General features: G+C 42.3%; 1 protein-coding gene across 6 annotated transcripts in view; it reads left to right on the top strand.

Annotated features, from left to right (window-relative positions):
• The window catches only part of USP4 (ubiquitin specific peptidase 4), a 124,074-nt gene that overhangs the window by 54,442 nt on the left and 53,200 nt on the right, over positions 1–16,432 (top strand). For 5 of the 6 annotated variants that reach the window (XM_030571277.1, XM_030571280.1, XM_030571278.1 and 2 more), the window contains 2 exons: positions 3,139–3,297; positions 7,645–7,869. In XM_030571277.1, the coding sequence (XP_030427137.1) occupies positions 3,139–3,297; positions 7,645–7,869 (384 nt within the window). Of the gene's footprint in view, positions 1–3,138; positions 3,298–7,644; positions 7,870–11,594; positions 11,778–16,432 lie in introns of those variants that run through there. The other variant, XM_030571282.1, reaches the window with a different exon arrangement.

Below are 16,432 nucleotides of genomic sequence, written 5' to 3'. Positions count from 1 at the left end.
AATGGTCCATCCCCTGTCGCCAATTCCCAGCTTCTAGCAAACAGAGGCTAGGGACACCATCGCTGCTCATCCTGGCTAATAACCATTGATTGACCTATCCTCCGTGAAAGAATATTGTAGGATTGGTGTTTTAAAATGTTATCAGGCAAAGTTTTTTTCATTTGGTGTACAAAGGGTAAAATAACATTAGAAGGATGTGAGAAAGGCAAGGTAGGTGAGGCAACATCTTTTATTGAACTAACTAGCTTATCTCTTTCACCAACAGACGGTCCAATAAAGATATTATAGAATCATAGAATATTAGTGTTGAAAGAGACCTCAGGAGGTCATCTAGTCCACCCCTGCTCAAAGCAGGACCAACCCCAACTAAATCATCCCAGCCAGGGCTTTGTCAAGCTGGGCCTTAAAAAACCTCTAAGGATGGAGATTCCACTACCTCCCTAGGTAACCCATTCCAGTGCTTCACCACCCTCCTAGTGAAATAGTTGTGACGTTGCACGCTATGTATTTATGGAAATAAGTTTGAGTGTGAATATAATGTAACTGCAATATGCTTTATGCAAAAGGTCTCTTGTAGGGTAACATTACAAAGCTTATAATCTACTGAGTGTGTTCAGCCTATTTGTATGAATATCATTCTTGTATCTGAAGCTTGAAATGTGAAGTATTACTCTGAAGTCCTATAGTAATTATGCGAAGTGTAGGCCATTAATGGTGGCTTGGATTTTGATGGCTTCCATTGACTAGGACAATTGGTTGTAAATAGCTCTGTTTACTTGCAAACCTCCCTGGGTACCTGCAGGCCAGTCCTGGAAGAATGAAGACTGAGGTCTCACAGGACATGTGACCATGTCACAGGATATTGCAATCCATCTTAAACCTGGTGCTTTAGGAGGAGGGATGGGGATTCCTGCCTTGTACCAAAGCTATAAAAGGGGGTGGAAGAGAACAAAGGGAAGGGGACTGCCAGTCATGAGAAATCCCCTAATTACCACCTGACCTGGAACTAAAAAGGAGTGTACCAGCGTAAAGGATTGGTCCCAGACAAGGAAGGAGTCTAGTCTGTGAAAGAAGCTTATTGGAACATCTCTGAGGGCGAGATTTTACCTGTATTCAGTTTCTTAATGTATTAGGGTTAGACTTGCATGTTTTGTTTTATTTTGCTTGGTAACTTACTTTGTTCTGTCTGTTATTACTTGGAATTACTTAAATCCTACTTTTTATAGTTAATAAAATCGCTTTTACTTATTAATTAATCCAGAGTAAGTGATTAATACCTGGGGGAGCAAACAGCTATGCATCTCTGTCTATCAGTGTTATAGAGGGCAGACAATTTATGAGTTTACCCTGTAGAAGCTTTATACAGAGTAAAACAGATTTATTTGGGATTTGGATCCCATTGGGAGCTGGGTGTCTGGATGCTGGAGATAGGAAACCTGCTGACCTGTTTTTGGTTAAAGTCTGCAGCTTTGGGGGTTTGGACCAGACCTGGGTCTCTGTTGCAGCAGGCTAGCTGGTCTGGGTCAACAAGTCAGGGTTCTGGAGTCCCAAGCTGGCAGGAAAAACAGGCTCAGAAGTAATTTTAGCGCATCAGGTGACAGTCCCAAGGGGGTCTCTGTGACCGAACCCATTACAACAGTGTTTCCTAATATCCAACCTAGACCTTCGCCACTACAACTTGAGACTATTGCTCCTTGTTCTGTCATCTGCCACCACTGAGAAAAACCGAGCTCCATCCTCTTTGGAACTCCCATTCAGGTAGTTGAAGGCTGCTATCAAATCCCCCCTCATTCTTCTGCAGACTAAACAAGGCCCATTCCCTCATCCTCTCTTTGTAAGTCATGTGCCCCAGCCCCCTGGTAATTTTCGTTGCCCTCTGCTGGACACTCTCCAATTTGTCCACATCCTTTCTGTAGTGGGGTGCCCAGAACTGGATGCAATACTCCAGATGTGACCTCACCCATGCGGAATAGAGGGGAAATAAAATATATATTACCTCACCCTCCTTGTCTGTTCCATATCCTGGGACCACCACCGCTCCACCAAAACTGCAAACATTAGAATAATGTTGCAGTTACCTCAGAAGCAAACATTATAAACCAAGTTAAGGTTGAGCATAAAAATAAATCCACAGATGTCAAAGTAGGGAAACGCATTTAAGGCACGCAAACAACCTGAACAGTGTTAAGGTAGAATAACTTCTGAAATGTATGGAATGTGTCACTTTCAACTAAGCCAATCTGTTGAAATAATGTCAGAAGTTGCTATAAAGGCTTTGCCTTAAAGTATAAGCTTGAATTTGGGGTGAGTTGCTGTTGAAGGTGGAAATGTAAGCCTTATGGAATGGTGGAGTCACTTATTGACAGTGTTGTGGGTGATGTGGAAGTGGCAAGGAATGCAGGAAACTTTTCCCTTAACTTCTAAGATCTTGTCTTGGTGTGAGACATATATCCTGAAGCGTCCTTAACTGTCCCCAAATGAACTTTGTGTATTTAGTTTTTGAAAGTGTTAAATTTTTATGTTAAGCCGTGATGTGGATTCAATAGTGGATGTTTAGTCTTTTTCATAATTATCATAAATTTGAAATAGAACATCACTTTTCAATATTACTTAGCAGTAATAACTATGAGTCAGTCACTGTCAAATCTAGGCTGTTATTGTTACCTTTGGTTATACTCTAGTCAGTTTTCAAAGTTTGTTTGAAATTAAAACAGCTAGAGACTTAGAGTAGATTCCTGGCTCCATTGAAGTCACTGGGAGTTGTGCCACTGACTTCAGTGGGGCCAGAATTTCACTCTTAATAATTTTTAGTGAAAGCTGAGACTGGATAACAGTTGAGGCCTGTCTGAGCCGCACAATCCAGCTAATCCTTCATGTCATGTGAGAGGAAGGGCGCCCGCCATCCTTTGGGAAACGCTGCTCTAACTGATGCTCTAACTTTTTAAAATAGACCAGAAAATCTGTACTGACATCCTTGTTATGTTGCCTTCAGCTTCATTGTAGCTAGCAATAAATTCTACAGCAGCTTCTTGCTGCAGAATTCTGCAGAAATCGGGATATGAATTTCTTTATTTCATTTCTACAAATACATGCATGATGCTGCTCTGAACAGATTGTCCTATTCTGTTTTAATTTTAGACCCAGGTTGGCCGTTTTGCCCCTCAGTTCTCAGGGTACCAGCAGCAAGATTCTCAGGAGCTCCTGGCATTCCTCCTGGATGGCTTGCACGAGGATCTGAACCGAGTGAAGAAGAAGCCCTACTTGGAGCTCAAGGATGCCAATGGCAGGCCTGATTCGGTACAGTGCTTAGATAAAATTACACCTATGCTCACTGGAGGCTCTGAGCTACATTTAAATAGCATGAATAGTCTGTGCTAAACTGCTGTCCAAAGCCAGGAAGATGATAGTTAAAGCTGCAAATGAGCTTAAGTTATTGTTTGCACCTTGGGATTGCAGTGGTCTTGTTATATCCCCAGCGTTGCTCTGACACTTGGGGCTCGTCCAGACTGGGGGGGGGAAATCGATCTTAGATACGCGACTTCAGCTATGTGAATAACGTAGCTGAAGTTGAATATCTAAGGTCAAATTACTCACCCGTCCAGACGGCGCGGGATGGATGTCCGCGGCTCTCCGTGTCGATTCCGGAACTCCGTTGGGGTTGACGGAGTTCCGGAATCGATATAAGCGTGCTCGGGGATCGATATATCGCGTCTAGATTAGACGCGATATATCGATCCCCGAGCAATCGATTTTAACCCGCTGATACGGCGGGGTAGTCTGGACGAGGGCTTGGAATGCTAGAAGCCTCAATAGAGGGAGATTAGTGAGCAGAATGCAGCTAATAAACTCAAACGTGAATGGAAACTGCAGTATCCCATATCACTGCAACTTATCACTTTACTTTCATTCCATATGTGGTGTTGGAGCACAGAATTTAATAAATTACATTTTTATGTTCCGTGTGCAGTGAATGTGATTATGTGGCAACACAAATGATGACATAATTTACCTTTTCTCCAAGATACCACATAAAGCTGTTTGTTGTGTATATAAGGAATTACCTAGAATCCTGTTAAGGAGAAGAGGCCTTGGACCCAGCCTACTTTTGCCTTTTATCCAAGCACTTCCATTTTTCTCTAACTTAAGGAGACTCTATGAGCATTTATGCAATATCTTTCCTTTATAGTCCTGAGCCCTGCTGTTGGCAATAACTCTGATCTCATCTCAGGTACCTAGTTATAGTGCATATGGTACTGTACCATAGGCAAAGTGTGCCAAACCAAGAAGAGCTCGCAATCCACAGGCTCAAGCAAATAGAAATCCTGAAACTTTGACAAGAATTTCCAGAAAGCCAGTTCAGATATCTCCATGATTACTGCCTGCAGATTTTCTTTAGTTCAGCCCCCTTACCCTTCACTGGGGAAAAAGCCAAGTGATGTAGATGTATCATAGGATAATGATGATTAATAAAAATACTTTTCATTCCAAGAGTATCTAAGGAAGATATTTAATAGCAGCTGCTAAAACTAGACATTTTTAAATTGGTAGGTTCAAATAACTTGCACAAAGAGTTTTAAAAGAGCTGACAGAGGAGCTCTCTGGGCCATTAATGTTGATTTTTAGTGTGTCTTGGAATACTGGGGAAGAAAGCTAGAGTGTTAATATTTAAAAAGAATAAATGGGATGAGCAAAGTAATTATAGACTCATCAATCTGATGCCAGTTCTGGACAAGATAATGTAATAGCTGATATGGGAGCTCCTTTAATAAAGAGGTAAAGGAGGGTGCTGTAATTGCCAATCATCATGTGTATAGGGAAAACAGATCTTGTCAAACTAGCTTGATATCTTTTTTTTTTCAATGAGGTTACAAGTTTGATGAAGGTAATAGTGTTAATGTAATATACTTAGGTTTCTTTAAAACATTTTACTTGGTACCACATGACATTTGATTAGCAGTACAAAATTAACATGACGCGCATGAAATGCATTAAAAACTGGCTAACTGTTAGGTCTCAAAATGTAACTAAATGGGGAATCAGCATGGAGTGAGTGTGTTTCTAGTGGACTCTTGCAGGGAGGTGTTCTTGGCTTACTGCTATTTAATAATTTTTATCAGTGCCCTAGAAGAGAATGTCAAATCATCACTGATCAAGTTTGCAGATGACACAAATATTGTTAAATGATGAAGAGGACAGGTTACTCATACAGAGCGTTCTGGATTTCTTAGTAATCTGGGTGAAAGCAAACAATCTGTATTTTAATACAGCCACATATTAAGTCGTACATCAGAAAACAAAGAATTCAGGCCATATTTAAAGGATGAGGGACTTTATCTTGGGAAGCAGTGACTGTGGGAGATGACTTAAGAATCATGGTAAATAATCAGCTGTGAACGTGAGTGCCCAGTGCAAAGCTGTGGCCAAAAAGACTAATGCAATTTTTGGATGCATAAATGGGAATATTGAGTAACAGTAGAGAGATTATATTACCTCTGTATTTGACACTCTTGCAACTACTACTGGAAATACTATGTCCAGTTCTGTTGTCCACATTTCAGGAAGGATGTTGTTAAATTGGAGAGGATTCAGAGAAAGGGGGAGGGAGAGCTCAGTGGTTTGAGCAGTGGACTGCTAAACCCAGGGTTGTGAGCTCAGTCCTTGAGGGGACCATTTAGGGATCTAAGGCAAAAATCTATCTGGGGATTGGTCCTGCTTTGAGCAGGGGGTTGGTCTAGATGACGACCTGAGGTCCCTTCTAACCCTGATATTCTGTGATTCTATGAAAGAGCCATGATAGTGATTAAAGTAGTGATTCTCAAACTTTTTTTTTTTTCCATGGACCACTTGAAAATTGCTGAGGGTCTCAGTGGACCACTTAATGATCTTTCCAAATATTGTTTGTACCATTAGCTAACTATTGTAAAGTGCTTTGGATAAAAGCACAATATTAAAAAACCCTTAATAATTGATGGTTTTTTGTTCTACAAATAAAAGCACACAACTCATATTTTAGTATTAGTAGTCTTACCTTTCTAATGCGATGGTAGTTCGTGGCAGTCCCTAAACTGGGGCTGGGAAGGAGGGGGGTCTCTCCCTCTCTCCCCTGCTGCGGTAGTCACTGAGCTGGGCTGGGAAGGAGTGGGGTCTCTCCCCAGCCACAGCAGCCATAGAGCTGAGGCTGGGAAGGAGGGCCATCTCTCCCTGGCAGCCACAGCCCTGGAGCTGAGGAAAGTTGCCTCTTTCTCTGGCTACCACAGCCCTGCATGTCCCAAATTCCCCACTACTCTCTCTTCTCACCCCACTGCCCCCTCCCATCTACCTCCTGTTCCCCCCAAGGCCACTACCTCACCTTACATGTGCGTCTCCTCCAGGGTCCAGGCAGCTAATTAGTGGAGCCACGCCTGTGTGGCTCCACTAATTAGCTGAGTGGCCCTTCATTCTCTTGTGCGTGGCCGCCCGGGCATGCACCTTAGAGGGAACTATCCATGGACCACCTGAATGGTGCTCGTGGCCTGCCACTGGTCCACAGACCACAGTTTGGGAACCTCTGGATTAAAGGATTAGAAAAATGTTTTATAGTGATGCTTGAGGAGCTTGATCTGTGTAGTTTAACAAAGAGACACTTAATGGGTTACAGTACCTACATGGGAAACGCATTTGATAATACAAGGCTTATGCGAAGTCCAATGGCTGGAAGCTGAAGTGTGACAATTTTAGATTAGAAATAAGACATATGTTTTTAATATTGAGAATAATTAACAATTGGAACAGTTTACCAAACGTTGAGGTGGGTTCTCCATTACTGGAAATTTTTAAACCAAGATTGGATATTTTCTAAAAGATTATGCTCTCATTCAAACAGGAATTAATTCAGGGAAGTCTATGGCCTTTGTTACATGTGAGGTCAGACTAGATGATCACAGTGGTCCCTTTTTGTCTGGTCTATGAATCATCATCTTCTAACTTCAGGCTCAAGGGCCACAGTGTTCTACTCTTCCAGAGACAACTCTATATAACATTTATAAGCTGAGAGCTTTTGCAAGCTGGAGACCACAACCTGTCCCTTCTGGGTCAGGACAGAAAGCAAATACCTTCCTTGGGCAAGGACTACATGAAGCCTTGCATACCCCACTATGGACAGGAAATCCATTCTATGTCATACTTTCCACATACAGCCCAGAGATGAACTTTAGCTGCATCCAGTATATGGGGCCTGATCCAAAGTCCTTGATGTCAATAGGAAGACTCCCATTGATTGCAATGGCCTTTGGATCAGTCCCATGGACTTCAAGCAACTTGCTCCCTCCACTGCCCCCTCTTTCTCCAACTCTCACCTCCAACACTGAGGAAATGTGTAGCAATACAGGCCTGACCTAAAACAGAGTGGTAGAATTAGGTGTTCGCTATTTCCTTCTGCAGCAGGGAAGACTTGCAGACCTGGTTAGTGAGAGAGAATGGTAGGTGGTTAAGAGGGGCTGAGTTCAGGGAACCTTGATAGTATTTCCAGCTTGTTTAGGTGTGTGTGTGTGTGTGTGTGTGTGTGTGTGTGTGTGAATTATGCAGAGTTCCTTTTGTCTCATGTCTCTTTATTTACAATTCTAGTGAAGTGTATGAGTCAGAATTAATTTTATTTCCTTTCTACAGGTGGTGGCGAAAGAAGCCTGGGAGAACCATAGATTAAGAAATGACTCTATCATCGTGGATATTTTTCATGGCCTTTTCAAATCCACCCTGGTCTGTCCAAAATGCTCTAAAGTTTCTGTGACTTTTGACCCTTTCTGCTATTTAACTCTTCCATTGCCCTTGAAGACAGATCGTTCCATGGATGTTTCTCTGGTTTTGGCAGACCTGCATCGTAGACCTACCCAGGTAAAAAAAGACATTTATAGGTGTGAATTATCCCCAACGATAGTCACTGCAATCCTGTTCAGGAAAATCTGATCCATTTGACTATTAAGGCTGAGATTTTCAAAGTCACCCAAAGGACTTGGATGCCAAATTCTCATTTAAAAATTATAGGAGATTGAGCACCCAAAATCGAAAGTGGTTTGGAAAATATCTCAGTCTAAGTGACTGCGATGATGGGGCAGCAGGAAGCTTATTTGCTCTGGTGGCAACAAGACTACATATGATAGTATTGGAGAGCATAAGCAATGATACATTTGATTGTCACATCCAACCCTGCCTGCCTCTGGGGCCTTTGGAAGTGCTAGGCTGAAACTTCTCTTGAGTGTATACGGCTCTGAGAGGACTTATGCAAAAATGAGGGGGTTAGTTAAACAGAAATTAAAAGGTGCAGTGACTAGAGTGAAATCCATGCAAGCTGCATGGACACTTTTCAAAGACACCATAATAGAAGCCCAACTTAAATGTATACCCCAAATTAAAAAAAACACAGTAAAAGAACTAAAAGAGAGCCACCATGGCTTAACAACCATGTAAAAGAAGCAGTGGGAGATGAAAAGGCATCTTTTAAAAAGTGGAAATCAGATCCTAGTGAGGTAAATAGAAAGGAGCATAAACACTGCCAAATTAAGTGTAAAAATATAATAAGAAAAGCCAAAAAGGAGTTTGAAAAACAGCTAGCCAAAAACTCAAAAGGTAATAACAAAATGTTTTTAAGTACATCAGAAGCAGGAAGCCTACTAAACAACCAGTGGGGCCCCTGCACGATTGAGATACAAAAGGAGCACTTAAAGATGATGAAGTCGTTGCGGAAAAACTAAATGAATTCTTTGCTTCAGCCTTCACCGCTGAGGAGGTAAGGGAGATTCCCAAACCTGAGCCGGCTTTTATAGGTGACAAATTTGAGGAATTGTCACAATTGAGGTGTCACTAGAGAAGGTTTTGGAATTAATTGATAAACTTAACAGTAACAAGTCACCAGGACCAGATTGCATTCGCCCAAGAGTTCTGAAAGAACTCAAATGTGAAATTGCAGAACTAACAACTGTGGTTTGTAACCTGTCCTTTAAATCGGCTTCTGTACCCAATGACTGGAAGATAGCTAATGTAACACCAATATTTAAAAAGGGCTGTAGAGGTGATCCCGGCAATTACAGACCGGTAAGTCTAACATCAGTACCGGGCATATTAGTTGAAACAATCGTAAAGAATAAAATTGTCAGACACATAGAAGAACATGAATTGTTGGGCAAAAGTCAACATGGTTTCTGTAAAGGGATATCGTGTCTTACTAATCTATTAGAGTTCTTGGAAGGTGTCAAGAAACATGTGGACAAGGGGGATCCAGTGGACATAGTGTACTTAGATTTCCAGAAGGCCTTTGACAAGGTCTTCACCAAAGGCTCTATGTAGATTAAGTTGTCATGAGATAAGAGAGAAGATCCTTTCATGGATTGAGAACTGATTAAAAGACAGGGGACAAAGGATAGGAATAAATGGTAAATTTTCAGAATGGAAAGGGGTAACTAGTGGTGTTCCTCAAGGGTCAGTCCTCGGACCAATCCTATTCAACTTATTCATAAATGATCTGGAGCAAGGGGTAAACAGTGAGGTGGCAAAGTTTGCAGATGATACTAAACTGCTCAAGATAGCTAAGACCAAAGCAGATTGTGAAGAACTTCAAAAAGATCTCACAAAACTAAGTGATTGGGCAACAAAATGGCAAATGAAATTTAATGTGGATAAATGTAAAGTAATGCACTGGGAAAAATAACCCCAATTATACATACAATATGATGGGGGCTAATTTAGCTACAACTAATCAGGAAAAAGATTTTGGAGTCATTGTGGATAGCTGTCTGAAGATGTCCACGCAGTGTGCAGCGGCAGTCAAAAAAGCAAACAGGATGTTAGGAATCATTAAAAAGGGGATAGAGAATAAGATGGAGAATATCTTCTTGTCCTTATATAAATCCATGGAACGCCCACATCTTGAATACTGTGTACAGATGTGGTCTCCTCATCTCAAAAAAGATACACTGGCATTAGAAATGGTTCAGAGAAGGGCAACTAAAATGATTAGGGGTTTGGAACAGATCCCATATGAAGAGAGATTAAAGAGGCTAGGACTTTTCAGCTTGGAAAAGAGGAGACTAAGGGGGGATATGATAGAGGTATATAAAATCATGACTGATGTGCAGAAAGTAAATAAGGAAAAGTTATTTACCTGTTCCCATAATACAGGAACTAGGGGTCACCAAATGAAATTAATGGGCAGCAGATTTAAAACAAATAAAAGGAAGTTGTTCTTCACACAGTCAACCTGTGGAACTCCTTGCCTGAGAAGGTTGTGAAGGCTAGGACTATAACAGGGTTTAAAAGAGAACTGGATAAATTCATGGAGGTTAAGTCCATTAATGGCTATTAGCCAGGATAGGTAAGGAATTGTGTCCCTAGTCTCTGTTTGTCAGAGGGTGGTGTTGGATGGCAGGAGAGAGATCATTTGATCATTGCCTGTTAGGTTCACTCCCTATGGGGTACCTGGCATTGGTCACTGTCGGTAGACAGGATACTGGGCTGGATGGACCTTTGATCTGACCCAGTGTGCCATTTTTATGTTCTTGTTCTTATGACCTTATGATCCCGAGGAAAAATTAGAAAATATCCTGTGTTTGCAGAAATTCAGGAACAACTTGACTCTTTTATGTATCTGCTGTATGGCTGGGTGGGTTTATCTGTGATCTGGAAATGGGAGTGGACAATCAGGTGTCAAAAATTGCAGATGGCACAAAATTACTTAGGTTGATGAAGACTGGAAAAGACCAAGAAGCTTCAGAAAGATCAAATAAAGCTAAAAGAATGGGCAACATAATGCCAGATGAAAGGCAGTGCTGACAAATACAAAACAATGTGCATTGGAGGCCATAATTTGTACTACTCGTACAGTTTGCTGTCATATAAAATGAAAAAGACTGAAGCATTATTGTAGACTCATCAGTGAAAACCCGCTCACTGTACAGTGTCCATCAAAAAAGCAAATGTAAGTTGCGATTTATACAGAAATGGAAGGAAAATAATTCTGAAGATATTAGATCATTATGAACCAGTGACATAGCGTTATCTGGAATACTGGGTTCAGTTCTGTTCACCCTATCTCAAAAAGGATATAGCAGAAACAGAAGGGATTCAGAGACAGGCAATAAAATTATCAGCCTGGAAACTTTCTCTGAGTGACAATTGAAATGACACCCTGTTTAGTTTAGAGACGAGGTTAATAGGAGGAGACCTTAGAGAGGTATATAAAATAATAAATGGCATAGATAGAATGTTTATAAGCATTCCCATAAAACAAGAACAAGGTGGACCTTCAATGAGATTGAAAGATAACACATTTAAAACTGATGAAAGCAAGTACTTTATGTGACACCTAATTAATGTGTGGAATTCATTGCCACTGGATAACATTGAGGCCAAAAGCTTAGCCGGATTTAAGAAAGGATTAGAAAATTGTATGGATAATTGGAACAATGCACAGCTAAGGTAAAAATACAAATAGAGGATTTAAATGAACAAGGCAGCCTCGGGGGTCATGTGGAACCTTACTGTATGAACATGTTAAGTAATTAACCACTGCAAGGATTCTTGCATCTTTCTCTGAAGCATCTGGTATTGTCCTCTGTCTGAATCAGGATATTGGATTAGACAATCCACTGGTGGCAGTTCCTGTCTTCAAGAACTTCTGTGCATCCCCACATGTGGGATAGCTGCCTCTGCTGACAAGCTCACAGAGCCCTCTTCAAAGCAGTGGGGTGTACATGTTCTGAGGTTTTCAAACATTCAGCACCCGAGTCATAGAAGGGAGTGCACTTCTCTGCTGTCTCAGTTCCTTCTGCTGTGTCTCTTGACTACTGGTAAGTTTAATGCCCTGTTCTGTAGTTGAGGTATGTCCCTAAGTTTAATTGAGTTCTCAAAATTCTCTCCAGTGCTGAAGCTGTGCTCAGATTGAAACCTGCAAGGGGTTGAAAAGCTGTGCCCATGTTGATGATGATTCCAGAATCAGATGCCCGAGTGAGGTTTTTGATCTGTCTGGGGGATTTCCCCCTCTTTGACCCAGTATGCTGCCTGCAAGGCATTCACACCCCAGGCTTTCCAGGACTGCCAACTGCAGCCCCAGCTGCACCTTGTCGAAGTGGCCCTAAAGTTACTAGAAGGCTGTGTTTCTGTGCACCGCCCAGACTCACCTTTATCTTCATCGCTGCCCACACCAGCTGTATGGGCAAAGTTGTTTACTCTGGCCACAGCTTCAGCACCAGCTTTCACTAGGGACTTGAGTGCTGGGTCAGTTACCTTAGAGTCTGCTCCATGTGGTACAATCAAGATTCAACACAAAACAGTGCCTTTGGCACTGACTTCTGCCACAAAGGCAGCTCCAATGATCTTCTAAGCTGGCACTAGCTTCTGCTAGGCCCCTTAAAGCACCAAAACACCTGGCTCTGCTTGTACAGCAGAACACTCCTGGCTCTGCCTCAGGCCTTCCTTCATAGGGCTCCAGCCTCAGCACTGATTACTGCCCTAATTCTGAGGAGGAGAAAAGGAAATGTTTGTCCAGCAGTGAAGTGTGTCCTAAAAAGAAACAGCAGCATTTCTGCTGGACTTTGCTGCAGCAGGAGCCCTGTTTGGGTTCTTCATGCTTTGGCACCATCTTCCTGCTTAGATATTTACCTCACTCATACATCTCATCATTGAGCCTGGAGTAATTACCTAGTCCTCCTATCTGGGACTCCCAATTCTGGACGATTGCTGATCTGGAGGTTGGAGGATCTTCTGTGCTGCCCGGTACGAGGACACAGAGCCTTCTGACTCCCTAAGGAGTCCAACTCATAGATTTACACAGAGTCCTTTACAACTTCTAACTATGGAACTATATTTGGGACTAAATACAAACTTTCAGAGTTGGCTGGACCTAGTGGAAGGGTGACCCCAGCTTGTCTTTTTCCCCAGCTGTAGGGCTTTGGGGAGTGTCCCATCAACACAGCCCCTGTTTCAGTACTAGGGCCTGATCTTATGGCACCAATACAAGTGGACCCAGCATCACAGCCTTATCCTCCTCTTCCTCTACCAGCTCCCTGGTGCCTTCTCTGTTGATGACCTGGATGTCTTGTAAGAGGTAATGCTGAAAGATTTTTTTTTTTTTTTAAACTTTCTGAAGGGGGATGTCACTGGTGCTACCTCCCCAGATCACAACACTGGATCCTCAGTTGTGTCACTTTCCAGATATCAGTGTCAGGTGTTGCTGAGAAATATCACTGCTGTCACAGCTGCCAATATCAACCAGAGCTGTAAAGCTCTGAAGCCACTGTTGACATTCTCCTATTTTGCTCTAAGAACAAGCTGACTCTATTAGCTGTGGTCTTAGAGCCAGCCATGGATTTTTGCCTTATTCCAGCATCTTTGCCTGCAGTCTCAAGAAGGTGGCTAGGATGTACGCAGTCCCTTCTCTGAGCCCTAGATACTTTGAACAGCACCCTACTCCTAATAGTCTGGTGGTGTCAGTAGCTTTGGTAAAGAGAAAGGAGATGAGAATAATTAATTCCACTTCTAAAGATAGAGAGGGCAGGAGGATGAATTCCTTAGCCCACAAAGTCTATTCCTCAGGCTCCTAGGGGATGAGAGTGCAGACTACCAGGTGGCTATGGTGAGATACCAGTATGCATTGTGAGGAGCTATAAGTCCTGTTCTGGAGCCCTTTTTGCATGATGTGCCCTGTGAACAGTCATACATGTGTCTGACTCATTTGTGAAGACTGTGACCATGGCATTACTCTCCAGTGGTACTCCTGTTTCATTTGTCGGGTCTGTCTGCAGAACCAGAGGCAAAATAAAGTATTTGCTCTTTGAAGGCAGGGATCTCATCCAGTGAGTCATTTCTTTCATCACTGAAAAGTTGAAATCTTTTAGGATCCCAGGCCCCTCCCTGAAGCTATCCAAGCCCTCTGCCTCTCAGAAGCAGAAGTCGCTTCTCCAGCCTTCTGTTATCAAAGGCAAGAACCATATGACAAGAAGCAAACAAAACACAAACAAATTTGTCTTGCTTCTGGTCAGCCTAGGGCAGGTTTGACAGTGCAGTCCAGTACAGGCTACTGGCCTCTGCACATCTTCCCCCTTGCTCCCTCTCTGCTCCTCCCTTCGGACCACCTCTGTTTGTTTCTTTTTACATCACATCTCATTGCTGGGTCGAAACAGTCTGTGATGGTTATTCATCAGGTTCTGCACAATGCCTACTCCCTTCTCTGTCCCTCTTCAGTGACCCTTGTCACAAGAGTCCTTCTAGAGAAAGTAGACTCCTCTGTGGTTCCTTACATTTCAAAAGGGAACTCCTTCCTCATGAGAGTGAAGAAAAATATTTGTTCCTGGTTTTGCATCATTCCCAAGAAGATAGACACCTTTGGACCCATCCTGGACCTTGTCAGTCTAAATAGTTCCGTCGGGATCTTGGGAGTTCACACACCCATGCACACGTACCTTCACCCCCCTTCCCTTGGAAGCAATCATTCCTTCCCTCTTGCAAGGATACTGCAACCTGGCTCCCTATTTAAAAGATGCCCATTTCCACATAACCATCAGGAAGGTGGGACAGACAATTAGCAGTACAAAGTACTTCCCTTTGGTTGATCCGTGGCCCCAAGGGTATTCACAAAATATCTGGCCAGAATAGCTGCTCATCTGAGGCCCGATCTACACCTAAAAGTTAGAATGATCTAGCTACATTGCTTATGGCTGTGAACATTTTTACTTCCTGTGCAATGTAGTTAGGTCAGCCTAACCTCCACTGATAGATGCAGCTAAGTTGACAGAATTCTTCCGTTGACTTGGCTACTGCCTCTGTGAGGGGTGGATTAACTATATTGATGGAAAAAACCCATCTATGTAGGCAGTGTGTACACTATGATACAACAGCAGTACAGTTGCATCACCATAACTGTGCCTTTGTGGTGTGGACATTCACTAAGATGTTACCCCTAATGGGTCCATGTCTTTCCATGCGTAGACAACTGGCTGATAAGAGCCAGGTTTGTAGCAGAAGATGAGACTCCATAGTCCATATCTGCCACTGGTTCCACAGTGTGGGGCTTGCAGATTACCTAGGAGAAATCAACCCATATCGCTTCCAGAGGATCACATTCATGAGAGCTGTTTTGGATACTGCTCAGGGGAAAGCTTCCTTGCCAAAGAAAAGTTTCCTCGGTATTTTTCAGATTCTTCCTGGGCTGAAGGCTGCTCCAACTGAGACTACTCAGTATTTCTTGAGGGCCGGTGTGATCACTGTAACATTGTATAGTTCCACTGTTGCATTAATTTAAGTGGAATAAATGGGATAAAGATGTTAACATAACCTAACATTAACCGGAGTTGAATGAGGTCTGGGGTTTGGAATACAGAGACCTCTGCCTGCTTAACACCATTGCAAACACATCCTTTAAAAATCCTTTTTAACTTTTTATTAAAAATACAGAAAAGAAAGAGAAACAGTTTAAGCATTTGAAATGTAAAGTAGTAAATAAGGCTTTCTTTTTAACATTCTTTGTTCCCTTCTTTTGCTGGAGAGAGCTTTTAGAAGGAAAAATCCCCTTGTTTTGACAGTAATTTAGATTAGGGGTTCTCAAATTTTTTTTGTTGATGGACCCCTTTTCAAATACAATGTTAATCACGGATCCCTAACTGAGAAACTAATTGAGAAAAGTATGTGTGTACTTCATACAAACACATACTGTTAGTAATGCTTTAAGAGAGACTATATTTACAAATACTAGGGAGATGGGTGTGCCTGCTTCTTACTGCAGTCTGTATTTGGTGTGACGTGCAGTGAGATCTTTTTTTTTTTTTTTTTTTTTTTTTTCGGTAATATTTTGCAGACTTCCTGTGCAGTCTCTAGGGGCCCCAGACCCCAGTTTGTGGAATAGTTTAAACCTTGTAGAGAGGAGGGGTTTAAGTTCATTAGGAACTGGGGAAACTTTTGGGGTGGGAGGAGCCTATACAGGAGAGATGGGCTCCACCTAAACCAAAGTGGAACCAGACTGCTGGCACTAAACATTAAAAAGGTTGTAAAGCAGTTTTTAAACTAGGAGATGGGGGAAAGCCAACTGCTGCAGAGGAGCATGTGGATCGGACACAGACTTCTCTTAGGGGAGAGTCTGATGATAGAGAGTCTCGAGGTTATAGTCAGGAGCAGAAAGGGAAGAGGATAATGTAAGGGCCAGATCAGATGATAAACAGTCACATAAAAAAGAATCTAGCACATCAGATAAGGGCAGGCAAATAAACAACAAGAAGTTTTTGAAGTGCTTGTACACAAATGCTAGAAGTCTAAATAATAAGATGGGTGAACTAGAGTGCCTTGTGATAAAGGAGGATATTGATATAATAGGCATCACAGAAACCTGGTGGACTGAGAACAATCAATGGGACACAATCATTCCAGGGTACAAAATATATCGGAAGGACAGAACAGGTCCTGTAGGAGGAGGAGT

The sequence above is a fragment of the Gopherus evgoodei genome, chromosome 7 (assembly GCF_007399415.2).
Source record: "Gopherus evgoodei ecotype Sinaloan lineage chromosome 7, rGopEvg1_v1.p, whole genome shotgun sequence".
In the NCBI taxonomy this organism is placed as follows: domain Eukaryota; kingdom Metazoa; phylum Chordata; order Testudines; family Testudinidae; genus Gopherus; species Gopherus evgoodei.
Note: the sequence above shows the minus strand (reverse complement) of the source record. Positions and strands in the feature narration are given on the sequence as shown.